Source organism: Anabas testudineus, chromosome 18, assembly GCF_900324465.2.
Source record: "Anabas testudineus chromosome 18, fAnaTes1.2, whole genome shotgun sequence".
NCBI classification, from domain to species: domain Eukaryota; kingdom Metazoa; phylum Chordata; class Actinopteri; order Anabantiformes; family Anabantidae; genus Anabas; species Anabas testudineus.
In genome coordinates, this window is record NC_046627.1 from 30,086,697 (window position 1) to 30,101,446 (window position 14,750).

At 38.4% G+C, this 14,750-nt stretch overlaps 1 protein-coding gene across 3 annotated transcripts in view; it reads left to right on the forward strand.

Moving 5' to 3' along the window:
* The window catches only part of eml3 (EMAP like 3), a 44,591-nt gene that overhangs the window by 27,121 nt on the left and 2,720 nt on the right, over window positions 1-14,750 (forward strand). For all 3 annotated transcript variants that reach the window (XM_026352300.1, XM_026352299.1, XM_026352301.1), the window contains 17 exons: window positions 1,792-1,827; window positions 2,207-2,327; window positions 2,569-2,718; window positions 4,282-4,351; window positions 4,564-4,674; window positions 5,035-5,130; window positions 7,035-7,169; window positions 8,366-8,504; window positions 9,206-9,357; window positions 9,466-9,591; window positions 10,702-10,833; window positions 11,208-11,275; window positions 11,817-11,905; window positions 12,228-12,325; window positions 13,767-13,854; window positions 13,939-14,037; window positions 14,153-14,283. In XM_026352300.1, coding sequence (XP_026208085.1) covers window positions 1,792-1,827; window positions 2,207-2,327; window positions 2,569-2,718; window positions 4,282-4,351; window positions 4,564-4,674; window positions 5,035-5,130; window positions 7,035-7,169; window positions 8,366-8,504; window positions 9,206-9,357; window positions 9,466-9,591; window positions 10,702-10,833; window positions 11,208-11,275; window positions 11,817-11,905; window positions 12,228-12,325; window positions 13,767-13,854; window positions 13,939-14,037; window positions 14,153-14,283 — 1,841 coding nt within the window. The remainder of the gene's footprint in view (window positions 1-1,791; window positions 1,828-2,206; window positions 2,328-2,568; window positions 2,719-4,281; window positions 4,352-4,563; window positions 4,675-5,034; window positions 5,131-7,034; window positions 7,170-8,365; window positions 8,505-9,205; window positions 9,358-9,465; window positions 9,592-10,701; window positions 10,834-11,207; window positions 11,276-11,816; window positions 11,906-12,227; window positions 12,326-13,766; window positions 13,855-13,938; window positions 14,038-14,152; window positions 14,284-14,750) is intronic.

Sequence of the window (14,750 nt, forward strand, 5' to 3'; positions counted from 1 at the left end):
ATTTTTACATATCATTGTGTTTATATTAGGGCCTTTTCCCATGTGTTCATGCAGAGTGTAATTTAAGCCTCATTCCTACATTCATTCAGTACTATTCATGCTGTGGGGCTCTCCCTTACTCTCACTTTATTAGTGAAAGTCTGAATTTGGTTTATTTGTAGCAAACTAGTTTCTTGTTAAACACTGCTCATATCTCTGATTTTCTCAGCTGCTGCGCCACTGTGACTTGCTTTATGGAATGATGGATGGCCAAATCTGTAAAAAAAAAAGGATGCCTAAAACATTTATTAAATCTTCCTCTGCTGTCTTTCATTATTCCTGTTCACTTATATAGCACTTTTCTACCTAGCTGGTACTCAAAGCGCTTTACACTGCGTCTCATTCACCCATTCACACACACGGCAGAGCTGCTATGCAGTTGACCTGACACACTGGGGGCAACTTGGGATTCAGTATCTTGCCCAAGGACACTTTGGCATGTGACATGGCAGCCGGCAATCGAACCACCAATCCTATGATTGGTAGACAACTGCTCTACCTATTGAGCCACAGCCACCCCAACCTAACTTGTTAGGTTTTGTCATCGATGTGCTTGTCATAATTTTATCATTTTAAATTTCTGACAGTCAAGCAACAATAAAAATAAGGGAGGCATAGGACATGGTTCTTGGCAAATTAACACAATTTAAATTACTTTTTTGTTACCAAACAAAATATATCTGTAGAATATTGAAAGCTGCCTTGTCAGGTTTGTAATCTTTGTTTTACCCATAATTTAAGACAGGTTTTTATAACTTTAGGTGACTATGATTTTATTTGATAAATGTTGTTGTTACCAAAAAGTTGACCTTAAGAGTTCTACACAGTATATTGGGGTTCTTTTAAAATCTAGTGTTGAGTTCTTCTTATTGTCTTCTTGTGTCTTGTGTTGTTGTGATTTGTTTGTCAAGATCTGGTGCCAACAGGGATGTTACCAGAAAATATGTCAGTTTACTATGTCTACAGAAGTGAAGTTATCAGTGCTTTAATAACCTCCCGTCTGATTGCCACATTTTAGAAGTGACACAGCAGTATCAATAGATAAACACAAGTGGTGTGCTGGACACCTTGAATACACAGGTGCGAGTAGTGACTCAGTCAGAGTGCATGTACATAGTTGAGTGGCGAGAATTTCCACTCCTCACTTTTGGACCTGTTTGTCCACTCCACTCCCCCTCTGCTCAAAGATTCACCAGGCCACACCACTCAATACAGACTGCATCCCGCTCCACTCACCACTTACTTGAAAAAAGGAAATAACCTGTATTTCACATTTAGCTTAAACCGTAGCCTTTAGTTGGAAAGAACTTAAAAGCAACTCTCAACAGTTGAATTCTCACTGAAAAGTGCATTTCAGGTCTGGCTTGGGCATGCTTTAGGCTCCTGTTGTTAGTGGTACAGAAGGCAAATTGGAGTGTGTCATAAGATGACACTCTGTAGTCTGCCCAAAATCCACCTGTTCCTGCTCCTCTCTCGCTCCTGCTCTGCTCTGCTCATGTGTTCAGATCACAGAAATGCATTATAAAATCATGTAAAACAGGGTGTCTCTTACCTTGTTACCTCTATTGTTAGCCCATGGTGTAACAATAGAGGTACACCTTGGTACGCCTTGCTGCTTGCCTTCACCATTCAGAGTCCTTAAAAGAAATAGAAAATGTAAAAGCTTGAAATCCAAAGCTTGTTGATTAAGCCTAAAAGCTCAAAAAATGTAGATGATTGTCTGACTGACCTCGAGCTTTGGTTCCCACACAGGATCCCCTGGGTCCAGGAGAGGAACCTACAGCCAAGGTAGGCTCCCTGTTATGTCACTTTGTGTCTTTATGTCTTTTGATGCTGGGTCAACAGAGCAGACTGTATTTTTCCAGTAATATTCCATTCACTGTTCCTCAAATAACACGCACAGTCTTCTTCTGTTACTTTTGGTAGCTGACTATAATCAGAGGGAATATTGGAGTTTGGTGATCCTCTGACTTTTCTTCTAGTCTCAACAATAGGTTACAATAGTGAATGCTCCTTAACCTTTCATTTGGCAACTTAAATGCTTCTGTCAAATAAATGACAAATTAAGGCAAATAAAGGACTGAGGGAAATTGTGCATTAAGTCAAACTGGTTGTGGTTGCGTGTTCATTGTTGCATTTCTATTCCTTTTCTATCCTTGTCTTCCAGGACAGTCAATCAAAATGTTCATCCGAGGCCGTCCAATTACCATGTATATCCCCTCTAACATCCAAAACTATGAAGACCTGAAAATGGAGCCACCCTCAGAGAAACTGGAGCTGGACTGGGTGTATCCTTCCAGAGTGCTCAGCCTCTTTCTCATATTTGAGTTATTTTGACTTATGTTACAATCAGACGCTGTGGTTTGATTGTGTAGGCACAGATCTAAAATAGTGTCACTATTTATTCACCTTTATGCCAGACAGAAATTCATGTTCAGATTTCCACATTATGACAGTCACGATGACAATTTTAACTAATGCAATGGACCAGTGATTAACATGAATGTTGCCCTGACCTTGTAACGTCAGCTATGGTTACCGGGGACGGGACTGTCGGGCCAACCTGTACTTCCTTCCAACAGGCGAGGCAGTGTACTTCATTGCCTGTGTCATTGTGCTTTACCACATCAACAATCGCACACAACGCCACTATCGTAAACACACGGACTGCGTCCGCTGGTCAGTAGACAACTGGTTGTCAAGATAAAATCACATTTAGCATTGGGTAGATAAGAGCAATAAATACACATGTGGTTAACATGCTTGCACACTTTCTGAGAAGGAGATGAAAAGAGGTGGACTGAAGATGATAATACTGGAAATTGGGAAGTAGATCACCACACTGCTCAAAGTGAATAAAAATTCCTACCAGAGTTATAGAGGCGTTAGTTTAATGCCAATCTGAAGCAAAAAGCAGGGGTTAGATGTAGCCCACAGGAAACTGCTCTATGGCAGTGGAGACAATGTAATCATAAAATCTCAATATATATTGATATGAAAAAAAAAAAAAACAGAAGAAACACTACAGTGTTATGCTGTAAGCCAATATATAAAGACATTTATTATAACATAAAAAACAGAGATTAAGATTGATATATATATCAACATGCTGGAAACCAGAAATGCACCTAATCCAACAGTGTATTCAACTCTGATCTTTGAGGCAGATGCAGTATTGACTGTGTACTAGATATCTGGGAAGTTACTCTGGTTACTCTGGCATGTTACTGCATGCTCTTGTACCTCTTTAACCACACCACTGTACACAATACCCCTCAGCTTAAAGAATAGATGTTCTTGCTGTCTTTTTGACAGCAAGAATAAAAAAAGAAACAGGCTGAAGACAAGCCTTGGCCCTGCTGCTTTATGCGTCGTGCACTGTTCTTGGCCATGTCTGACTTCAAACACCATCCTCCAGTCGAGTACACTAGGATGTTATGCCTGTTTCCAACAAATCACACTGATTCCCAGTCCTTACTGGGTGAACTGAAAGTCAAGATATTAACACACACGTCCTCAGAGTAGAGCATGTAGTAAATTGGGCTGCATTTATCTATTTGTAGTGGCTGAACCAGACCCAAGCTTAACAAGCGTGTTTTGTTTCATGTCGGAAACTGACCTGAGTCCATTTTTAAGTTCTAAGTATTAACAAGGGAAACTCCCTACTATCTTTGCTTTGGCATAAATAAACTTTAGCTTTAGTGCGGAACATTATAGGTTTTTGATTGTGTGAAACAGACAAACAAAGATATACTAGAGCTCTAGTATAAAATAATAGGAAGTCTTGTGGTGTCTGATAGTTGATTTCCAAAATAAATTTACTTTAAAGTCTCAAAACAGTTTTTTGTTTGTTTGTTTTTGTTTAAACAGTGACACATTTTTTTTTCTTTGTGTATTTCAGAACATTGAGATAAAAGTGCTGACTTTGTAGTAATCAGGCAATAATCTGTTAGCAAAAAGCATATAGGTCTTACAATGTGTTGTTTTTAAATATTAGGCATAATATTTGTAAAGACTCTTGACTTAGATGATAATCAGGTTTGAAATTCAGATGTTTTATGACAAACTAATGCAGAAAACAAAATTTCAAAAGGTTCACATATTTTACTTGCCACTGTATTTTTTATTTATTTATTTTTTTACTTTTACTAAAATTGTGTTACACTGCTAAGGTAAAGTGGAGATGAAAGCCAACCTCATTTTATGATTTAGTTAAGTACCTTTTTTTTTTTTTTTCTGCAGCCTTACTGTCCATCCTGACAGAGTGCGAGTGGCATCTGGGCAGACTGCAGGCGTGGATAAAGATGGCAAGGTGATATTGTGATGTTCTGCAAACACAACAAAGCAGTTTGCTTTGAGGATTGGTTATATCCATAGTTGGTGGCTGCAATTTAATCTCAGTGCTTTTAACCAGTGAATAAAAAGTCTATAATATTTGTTGAATTTGGGCTTAAAATAACAAGTAGGACTAGCTGTAATTGTTTAAGAATAAATGCAAATCAAGTTTGTGTGTGTCTTTTCTAGCCCCTGCAGCCTTGTGTTCATATCTGGGACTCCACCACCCTTGTCACACTGCAGCAGATCGGCCTGGGAACCTTCCAAAGGGGAGTGGGATCAGTTGCCTTTTCTTTTGCTGTGAGTTGATACATCAGGGAAATCATAGGAATAATTAGTTAAAGTACAGCTTGTATTTAAAAAAAGTAAGTGAGAATAGTCAATATGATCCTATTGTTGTAGTGATGGAATTACTGCTGTGTAAGCTATACATAGTATGTCTGGCTGAAGGTGGCTGGTTAGTGTAGTGGTAAAATCACTGCCTTCCCTGTGGGAGAGTGGGGTTCAAATCCCAGCTGTGGCTCAGCTTCAGTAGGGGTCCTTAGCAAAGACCTCCTTACACTTACCCTGCCTACCTTTGTGTAAGTTGCTTTGTATAAAAGCATCTAGTAGATGAAGTTTTTTTTAATGGACCGCGTTTGTTGGGGATGTTGTTTTCAGGACTCTGGAGCGTTCCTGTGTGTAATCGATGACTCTAATGAACACATGCTGTCGGTATGGGACTGCAACAAGGGGACCAAGCATGCAGAGGTTAAGGTAAAGTCATGATTTATTTTAAGTGGACTTAATAAAGATATTTGTACATTTTTAAAAGTATAGATATTCAAAGCAAGAATATTTGCAATGGACCCATTATTGTGTATTGTTCATTTCACAATTAAGCTTAGCTACATTTACATTTAGTCATTTGGCAGATGCTTATATATAAAGGAACTTACAAGCAAAACACCTGAACTGTTGGTTGTGACTGTGGCTGAATAACATTTGTTAATAAAAGTCAATACAGTAGTTTGTCTTGTTGATTCTGCCACGTTCGGCAGATCCAGCATACATTGCTTAGTGGATGTAGCACTCAGATTATTGATGCATTTAAGGTACTTAGTGCTCTAGATAGACATAAACCTGCAAATAAAAATAAAACGGCTGAAATGCCGTGTTTTTTTGTACCTGTTGGTATTTTCTCTCTTCTCTTTCCACTCACCACCACTGGTCAAGGCAGATGGCCGCTCTCCCTGAGCCTGGTTCTGCTGGAGGTTTCTTCCTCTAAAGGGAGTTTTTCCTCTCCACTGTCGCTTAGTACTTGCTCAAGTGGGGTTGTTGGGTTTTCTATATAATATATACAGTTATATTTTGTAAGGTCTTAAACCTTACACTGTAAAGTGCCTTGAGATGACTTATGTTGGCGCTAAACAAATAAAATTGAATTGAATCAACTGATCTTTTGTCTTATATTCATCTTTTGACGTCAAACCCAAATGTTTTCAGTCTATAAAATATATTATAAAATAAATATATATATTATATATAAAAATATCTATAAAAAAATATATATATTATAAAATAAAGTAACTGGCTTCACTATTCCAATACTTTTGACGTACTTTGAGACTTCTATATAATTCAGCATACTTGAATTGATGCCCAGTTGCCCAAATGTAAATAAATAGGCTAATACAATTTACTCAGTTTAAAATTCCTGTTAGTAAGTACAAAAACAACAGTTAAAGGTTCTGTGAGGATTTCATGGATGTCTCTGCTTAAATGAGCTTTTTCCCAAAGCGCCTTAACTACCCTGAGAGCCATTTCAGCCTGAGTGCCATGGCAACAGTGTAAATATTTTATACAGTGGATGTGTCCAGTTGTGTGTACATTTGTGTCCTCTAATGCAGCAGTAGTAATGAATGGGTAGGTGTTATATATTTTTATTATCATCTCATATCAAAAGTGTGATGGACTTTTGCAAGAACTTAAGCTTTTTGTAGCATCCGGTTCTGTGTGGGAAAGCAGCTTGGGGTTGGACAGGCCAACACTCACCCGCACTGTATAAATATAGGAGTTCATCCAACAGGAACAAGATAATTATACCCCCTCCCCTCTCTACAGCAGTGGGGTAGTCCAAATGCCACTTTGCAGCATTCAACCATGAATGGAGCCTTTTGTGTAAAGAATATGCTTCGGTACTTCTCTGTAGTATACTGTATACGTGATCCCTTCAGAACTGCAACTGGTACCTTGTCCAAACCTTGTGCGTCAAAATCGTAACAGATTTATTTTATAAAAGCTTAACTTTATCTTATTTGGCACCTAAAAGTTGGAAAAAAGACTGAGTTAGTCTCTAAGTCTGCTGTTTGGTTGTGAACAGGTAGATCTTGTGTCTAGCAGAATCTATAATTAGCTATAAAGTTCCATTAGACAGTCATTGTGTCCTTTGCTCACATAAAAGCTTTTGGGTTGAAGAGTTTCATATTTAAATGTGAAGTGACATATTTTAAAAATGTCATTGTAACTCCTCATACACCTGTGACAATCACCTGACAACAGGTTTGTCTTTTTGGCCTGGACTTAGCAGTGTGCTAGAAGTAGTCTTTTGAGATGTTGTTCAAAGCGTTCTGTGTACTGTCAACTAGGTCCTGACAATTTCTTATGTGTTGTATTTTTAGAGCACTAATGAGGCTGTGTTTGCTGTGGAGTTCAACCCCAGCGACAGCACCAATATCATCACCTGCGGTAAATCCCATGTCTACTTCTGGACCCTCAGCGCAGGACAGTTTACCAAGAAACAAGGCATCTTTGGAGTAAGATTCACTTGAGTTTATCCACACACTGACACTTTGTGCCACACTGACAATTTGTCAGCCTATAAAACCAGCATAGTACTGGTACTGCAAAGGGAGGTTCAAAGATTCCTCAGTCAAAAAGGGAAGTCAGGGGCATAACACAACACAACCACATAGAGAAGTGAACATTAAGTTGTGAATTCTGAAGGGTAAAACATAATTACAATCAAACACTGATTTGAAATTGTGAAGATTGATTTTAATGACTACTACAAACACTGTTTCCAAGTTGTGAATTTTTCCAAAATGTCTTTTTTATTCACTTAAATCTGATTTTGTCTGACAAAAGTACAAAGAAAACATTTGCAGTGTTTTTACTTAACAACTTAGTTCCATTTAGTACATAGAAGCAAATTAAGAGTTTGATGCTGCAACACACTCAAAAAAGGTACAGAAACTTATTTAATTTTACTAAAATATTTAAGGGACATTGTTGTGTATGATTCCACAATTAGCAGGTAAATTGGTGACAGGTGATGGTGTCGTGCCTGAGGGTAAAAGGAACATCTACCTAAAGCTCAAGGCCAGCGTGGGGTGCATCACTGTCCACAGCATGGGTGACTTGCATATGTGGGAGGCTCCATCAACACAGAAAATTAGGATTTTCGACAGATATGTGCTGTCAACAAGGCAATGTCTTTTTTCTGGGAAGTCAATGGATATTTTCACAAGATGATGTCAGGCTTCATTCTGGACCTTCAGAGCTGGACACTAACATTTTTACACATTCTGAAAATGTTATTTTTCATACTCTGGAGCAATGGAAGAAGGTCATGTGGTCTAATGAGTCCAGATTCTTCTAGCTTCAGATTTTATCACTCAAATACAGGAAACAATACAGAGCAGGACAAAAAAATAAAATGACTGGGGTTATCACTCTGGCAGCAAGCTGAGTAGATACACACATGGACAAAATTGTTGGTACCCCTCTGGTAAAGAAAGAAAAACGGGGGTTTTTCTTTCTTTAACGGGAGGGTACCAACAATTTTGTCCACGTCTGTAGTTTTATGTTGCTTCTGCAGAGGAGTATTGAAAAAATTATCCCAATTTTTCCAACAGAATTCTCTCAAAATAGAGAAACTGCATATTACATATCAATATTGTTACTTTTTTTGTTACTGTTGTTAATAACAGTCTATTATTTTCTGTTCTAGAAATACAAGAAACCCAAATTCATCCAGTGCTTCGTTTTTAGTCTGACTGGAGATGTTCTAACTGGAGACTCGGAAGGAAACATTCTGACGTGGGGAAAATCAGCTGCAGATATCAAAACTCTGGGTAAAGGAGCCAAAGGTCAGTGTACAAAATGCAAAATGAGGATAGATAGATAGATAGATAGATAGATAGATAGATAGATAGATAGATAGATAGATAGATAGATAGATAGATAGATTTATAGAAAAATGGTAAATGGTCTGCACTTATATAGCGCTTTTCTACCTAACTGGTACTCAAAGCGCTTTACAACTCAAAGCGCTTTACAACTCAAAGCGCTTTATTTTTTAAAATGTAGATTTAAAAAATAAATATAGTTAGCCATTATACTAAATGCTCCACAAATAAAATTAACATTTTGGCGACAGATGTTTTGTGGAGAGATGTCTGGACTTCAAGAACTTGGTTGTTTGGCTAACTCTAAACAGGGTGTATCTGTTGTCTGTCCAGTCCACCATAATGGCCTCAATGATGCAGCGTTACTGAGATGTTTGTCTTTCTGCCAGGTTCTCCAATAATTGCATCTCTGTTTGACTGAGCAACTCAGAAAGACTATCTAGAAACTCTAGAAAGAGTCCTGGTTTTTTAATTGTTGATGCCACTGTGCTCTTGGGAAGTCTACAGAGAATTATATGACCACTCAGTTCACTTTTCTATTGCTGGACTATAGGCACATATCCAGACAAATTAAAGTGACAAGGTTGCAACTGAAAGTTTTTGAGAAGGATGAATCATTTGACCTTCATTTATCTCTAAATCAGCCTAATTTGTCTCCTCAGAGACCTTCCAGATCATGCGTCAGACCAGAGCCCACGAAGGCAGCGTGTTCACCCTGTGCACCCTGCAGGGTGGCGCTCTGCTCAGCGGAGGGGGGAAAGATCGCAAGATCATCCGCTGGAGTGCCGACCTGGCACCTGAGAGAGAGCGTGAGGTGAACCACAGTTGTGTGTATGTGTGTGTAAGGTGCTGTTTGTATAGAGGTTTTGGAATATACAGTCACAAAAGAAGTCTTTGTTGATTAATATGATAATATCTTCAGATTCCAGAAAAGTTTGGGGCGGTCCGCACCATAGCTGACGTAGATGGGGAGGAAATATTAGTTGGTACGACACGCAATGCCATCCTCAGAGGCACCTTCTCAGATGGATTTGTGGCCATAGTGCAGGTATTCTCATAATTGCTGGAAATTTTTTGCTTAAATGTTTTTGGATTGAAGCTGCCAAATGCTTGTATATGGTAGGTATTGTCCAATATTACAGAAATGGTGGTGCAACTACTACAGTAAACAGTCCTTGAGCACCTATTCTGTCAAGTCCAACAAGAGCAGAGTTAGTCAGTATAGTCAATCAACTATTGGTCTTTTCCTAATCCATCATGAGCATCTACGATTTCATGCAGCATATGGCAATGCAACTAGTTTTCCATACAACAGCAAGTCAGAAAACCGGACAGAGACTCCTACCAGTCAAATTCAACTATAAACAGGAACAGAGGATTACCTGCAGGCCTCATGTCCAGAGAGGCCTTTTATTGTGTGAAGGCAGTGAAAATCTATTGTGGGAATCTTAGATTTGCTTGGTCTGTTTAGATCCAGCATATTACAGACATGAGCAGGCATCACAGTGCATTTCAGCATGTCTCCACTGACCACAGGAATGTGGCTCCCTGCTCATATTTGACTTCTCTTTGTCCTGAAACCTCTTCCATACAAGCCACAGAGGCTATCTTTTTGGAATCAATATTTGGAGACATTTGGATCATTTGTAATTCTGTGGAAACTCGTTCCATTAGTGGAACTAGGAATATAAACTTTGACCTAAGAGTGGTGCAGGAGTAAAAGTCTGGAGATAAGATTTCATCACATTTTCCAGTTAAATCTTTAGGAATGCATGTGGTCATTTTTTGAGTAGTCTTAGATCAGGAGATATCTCTAATTTAAAACTGACAGTGTAGCCTAAGGTTGGTGATAAAGGAAACCCTGAAGTGTCCCAAACAAAATTTGAAGCTAAAAGTTGAAGAATGAATCCTACAACCTAGTTGAATTCATCCTACATCCTAGCAAACTGACATGAGTTAAATTACTTTTACAGGGACATTTTCTTTTACATTTACATTTACTCATTTGGCGTTTTTATCCAAAGCAACATACAAGTGAGGTGCAAGGCAAACAAAAATCTTTTATTTAACCCAGTAGACTGTATACACTTTACTGTATACACTTTATTTCATCTAACACCAAAATATGGCTGTGTGTGTCTCTGTGTGAATGTCTCAGGGTCATGTAGATGAGATGTGGGGGTTGGCTACACACCCTTCTCAGAACATCTTCATCACCTGTGGTCATGATAAGCAGGTGTGTTTGTGGAACACAGAGGAGCACAAGCTGGAGTGGTGCATCAACCTGGAGGTAGGACATGCACACGATCTTTCCCTTTATGTGCTGACTTTATTGACAATTAAGATACTTTTCAGTGTAGTAACAGATATAATACATTATTTTTTTAGATGCTCTTGTCTTCTCTTCATTTTCTTGTTCAACCGCTTGTCCAGCTGCTGCAGTGCACTGTGTTAGGGACAGTACAGTACAGAGTGTAGGTCATCCATGTTTGTAGAGGCCCCAACTCCCCAGAAATACATAAAAAACTGTTTACAACCCTGCTACACTCAATTTATTAGTATATTCTGTGGATAGTTTTTGTGGAATCCTCTAAAACACAGCTCTTTTCATTGCTTCTTTCTTTTGTTCTGTGGTGTTGTTGAAACCCTGTGTGTCTCTAACAGGAGTACGGATTGTGTGCTGGTTTCTGCCCTAATGGATCAGTGGTTTCAGTTGGCCTCAGCACAGGAAGGTAATATAACACAAAGACAGTGAAAGCAGGCAATGAGTTGAAAATGATTAAAAAAGACAATTAACAAAGGAGACAGAGAGAGAGTACGCTCACCTCTGGACAGGTGGTAAAGCACCAGTGTAAAACCAAAACAATGAGCTGAAAGAGGCTAAAATGCTCACTAAAGTGTAGAGTTGCTGATAATTCTCTGTGATGTTGTCATTAGTAGTGACATGTTTTTTTCATTACACATAGTTATTTGATCCATTGTTAAAGAGGCCATATTATACATAATTTAGGTTTATATTTTTATTGTGGGGCTCTAGTGAAATAGTTTTGGACTTTTTAAAATTGGATTACATTTTTATTCCAGTACCTTTTTATGACTTTCTATCTGAAATGGCTCCTGCTCCCGCAAGTATAAGAGTTTAACATGTGCCATTACATTTGTGATTCCAAAGAAAGTAAGGAACACTAAATAATCAGAAATAAACTTTTAACAAATGAGCATGCTGCTGTCCAGTGTGTCCATAATATCTTCTTCCATTCTCCTGTGTAACAGGTGGCTGGTTGTTGACCTGCAGACCAGAGAGGTGGTATCCGAGTCAACTGATGGAAATGAGCAGTTGTCCGTCATGAGATACTCACCAGGTCGGAGATCAGTGCCAGCCTTCTATACTCTTAACACTTTCAGTAATAAAAGTGTAGAAATTTCAGCTGGGTTTAACAGCAGGTCAAGTATTATTTACACCACATTTGCCAAGACATCCCGTAGGCTACGCTGCAGGCATCATTAATGTAAAACTTTCCTGCTGCCCAGCAGAATGACTGTTCGGACAGACAATGACTGAACCAAGACTAAACCAAATTCCACTTTTGCACTTTTTGCAATTGATGGGAAAAGCAAGGACCCTAAGTGAAAGACATGGTAGAAATTCTCTTTAATTCTATGAATGGGCTGTTGTGTTTTCAGATGGCAGCTTTTTAGCTGTCGGCTCTCACGACAACTTTATCTACATCTACAGTGTGACAGAGAATGGCCGCCGCTATAACCGCTTCGGGAAATGTAATGTGAGTTAATTATCAGTTGTCTGTTTTGAAATGTTCCACTTCATTCTTGAGATTTTTTCATGATCCACTTTGCATTTTTATTTCGATGCATGTTCAGTCATGGTGGCTGTGACTGATTAAGCTAACTAACCAGTTTGTGATACTGGTACGCCATCAAACTCCGAAACTTACATCACTTAGTCTCATTGCAACCCCGTTCTTGCACGTTGCTTCATTACAATGGGCATAAACTGTGGTTTATTTAGACGCAGCCACACGTACAGAATCATGCTGCCCCAAATAGTCACTAGCACACCAAATGTGGCTCAAAGTCCTCCACAACAAATTCAATTTATTCAATTCAATTCAGTTTAATTCAGTTTTATTTGTATAGCGCCAAATCACAACAGAAGTCATCTCAAGGCACTTTACAGTGTTTAAGGTTTAAGACCTTACAAAGTATAATTGTATAAGGAATTTAATAGACAACCGAACAATCCCATTTGAGGAAGAATTAGGCAACAGTAGAGAGGAAATACTCCCTTTAGAAGTAGAAACCTGCAGCAGAACCAGGCTCAGGTCGCTATACAAATAAAATTGAATTGAACTGGCAAATAGGATGTGCCTAAAAATAATAACAAAAAATGTTCTGTTCTTTCATGTCTTTATTGAGAACAATGATAAAAAGCTTGTAGTGCAAGCGAAAAAATTATGTGAACCCTTTGATTTAATAAGGAAAGTAAATCCAGACATTAGAATTAACACACAACGCAGTGTTTGTTTAGAGAAAATAAAATGAAACCTTCAAGCTGCAGTTTACAGGGAGGAAAACAATGAAAATAAATTATCATTTAAGCCCATTCAAAACTCACTTTTGCTTTTTTGTAGTTGCTTCTTTCCTGCTTCTTTCTGTCTATTGATTGGCTCCCACAACACATCCTGAACTCATAGTGAAGGAGTCACACAACAGGCGAGAAGTTAAACATTAAAAACATTTAACAAATATTAACATTTAACATTAAAAAATGTTCTCGACTCACCTAAAGTAAAGTCAGAATACAGCAGGCTGTTACGTTAACATATGTACATAAGGATGTATAATCATGCAGGCTGACATCACAACTGCAGTTTATTGATTAACTCTTAATAGATTAGTTGTGCATCACTACTATACTGTGATCCACTGTTTGCAACAGATGCCTTTTTGGTAGTTTTGTGCTTGTATCAGCAAAATTCTCATCCAGGCAAGTTTATCTGTGTAAATGAATCTCTACAACCTACACGAGAGCCATTATCCATAGACCTCGATCTTAAGTGGCAAATCAGACCAAGGTTAGTGAAATCAGGATGTCCTGAGAGACTGACCAGATGTAGAAACTATAGAGAAACGTCACTCTTGTGTTTTAACCTTTCAGTCTTTTATACGTGATGTGATGCTCCGTCTGTTTGTGTGTTTAATCAGGGTCACTCCAGCTTCATAACTCACCTTGACTGGTCCAAAGATGGGAAATACATAATGTCGAATTCAGGCGACTATGAGATCCTTTACTGTAAGTTAAAACATATTGTTTTGCCCTTAAACCTTCACTCTGCATCACAGCCTGTCAACACTCACTGTGACTATGTTCTCACAGGGGACATTGCAGCTGGGTGTAAACTGCTGAGGAATCGCTTTGAGAGCAAAGACAGAGAGTGGGCCTCTTATACCTGCGTGCTGGGCTTCCACGTCATGGGTGGGAAAGCAAAACGTTTCTAACCTTTGACGAGTGTTTCACAAGAGATTTGTAATTTGTTGATCATATTCTGATATCAAGAACTTATCCTCACTGTGCTGCTGTGCCTATCCAGGTGTGTGGTTAGAAGGCTCTGACGGAACAGATATCAATGCCTTATGTCGCTCTCACAGTGAGAGGATGGTGGCTGTTGCTGATGACTTCTGTAAAGTCCACCTCTTCCAGTATCCCTGTCCTAAACCAAAGGTAACATTCACATACATCATATGTATTTTTAAATGCCAGGTTAGGTTTGTTTTACTTTCAAAGAGCAGCCAGAAAATCTTGTTCTAATGGTTCTAACAGAAGCAAGACAAACCTGCTTAGGGTTAAGGGTTGACATGTGTGAACTGGATTTAAAAAGCAAAATATTACAGTACTGTGAATGTACTTTATATAGTGGAATTGTTATGTACTGTTTTAGTGAGACAAATAAAATATTGCCAGCAGTTTAAGAAAAACATCGAAGGTGGAATTTCCATGTAGAGCTTGCATCGGATGCAGGAACTAGGTTACACAGAGTTGCCTGAAAAGTTTAGAATCTGTGATAATGTAAATAAAGAGTGTGCAGTGTGATATGAAAACGAAAAAATAAAATGTTAAAATTGAGAAATTTGAAAATTAGAAATTTGAAATTTTTTTAAATTGATGCCAACACATGTTTTGAAAAGATA